The sequence below is a fragment of the Lipotes vexillifer genome, unplaced genomic scaffold (assembly GCF_000442215.2).
Source record: "Lipotes vexillifer unplaced genomic scaffold, Lipotes_vexillifer_v1.1 scaffold1176, whole genome shotgun sequence".
NCBI lineage: Eukaryota > Metazoa > Chordata > Mammalia > Artiodactyla > Lipotidae > Lipotes > Lipotes vexillifer.
The window spans coordinates 139,452-140,043 of NW_006795223.1; the positions used below are offsets into that span (position 1 = coordinate 139,452).

Below are 592 nucleotides of genomic sequence, written 5' to 3' on the forward strand. Positions count from 1 at the left end.
ACAATGCTGGAAAGAAAAATAAGAGGAAACCCTAAAGACATTCAGACCTTGCTTCGAATTATTTGTTCCACTACTTACTAAGTGAAATGGAAATAACACCCCTACTTTGCTGGCATGGTCTGAGGAGTAAATGAGATAACATCCATCAAATGGCCCACATTCAGAGTGTAAGATCCAGAGCAGGCACATGGTTAAAAAAAAACCTCTCCTCCCAGCCCCTCCAACCCAACCCTCATGCCCATACAAAAAACACTACTTAAAAACTCTCCCCAAAATACTTTTACGCGATAGGGACACAACAAATAATTTCAGTTTAAGGCAGAAACTTGAATGCATCACAGGAACATATCATTAATATTATTCTAATGTTTTAGGGTAGCCTCAGATGATCTCAGAAAGGGGGAGAAAATGACTATGATGGCTCACCAGTCCTCTTCTTGGATCTTCATCAATGAGAGGACATTCATTACCAGGTAACTGTACACCTGTATTATATGTTATTCTAGTTATCAGTCATTTGTGGATTGCACCTTATGTGTATTACGCATTTTGTCATTCTAAGCTTCTTTTTTTTTTTTTTTTTTTTTTTTTT

At 37.2% G+C, this 592-nt stretch overlaps 1 protein-coding gene across 2 annotated transcripts in view; it reads left to right on the forward strand.

The window, feature by feature from the left end:
- Nucleotides 1–380: 380 nt before the first annotated feature.
- The window catches only part of RASSF6 (Ras association domain family member 6), a 48,122-nt gene continuing 47,910 nt past the window's right edge, over nucleotides 381–592 (forward strand). Inside the window, exon 1 of one of the 2 annotated variants that reach the window (XM_007467565.1) lies at nucleotides 381–473. In XM_007467565.1, coding sequence (XP_007467627.1) covers nucleotides 409–473 — 65 coding nt within the window. In that variant the 5' untranslated portion in view covers nucleotides 381–408. The remainder of the gene's footprint in view (nucleotides 474–592) is intronic. The other variant, XM_007467566.1, reaches the window with a different exon arrangement.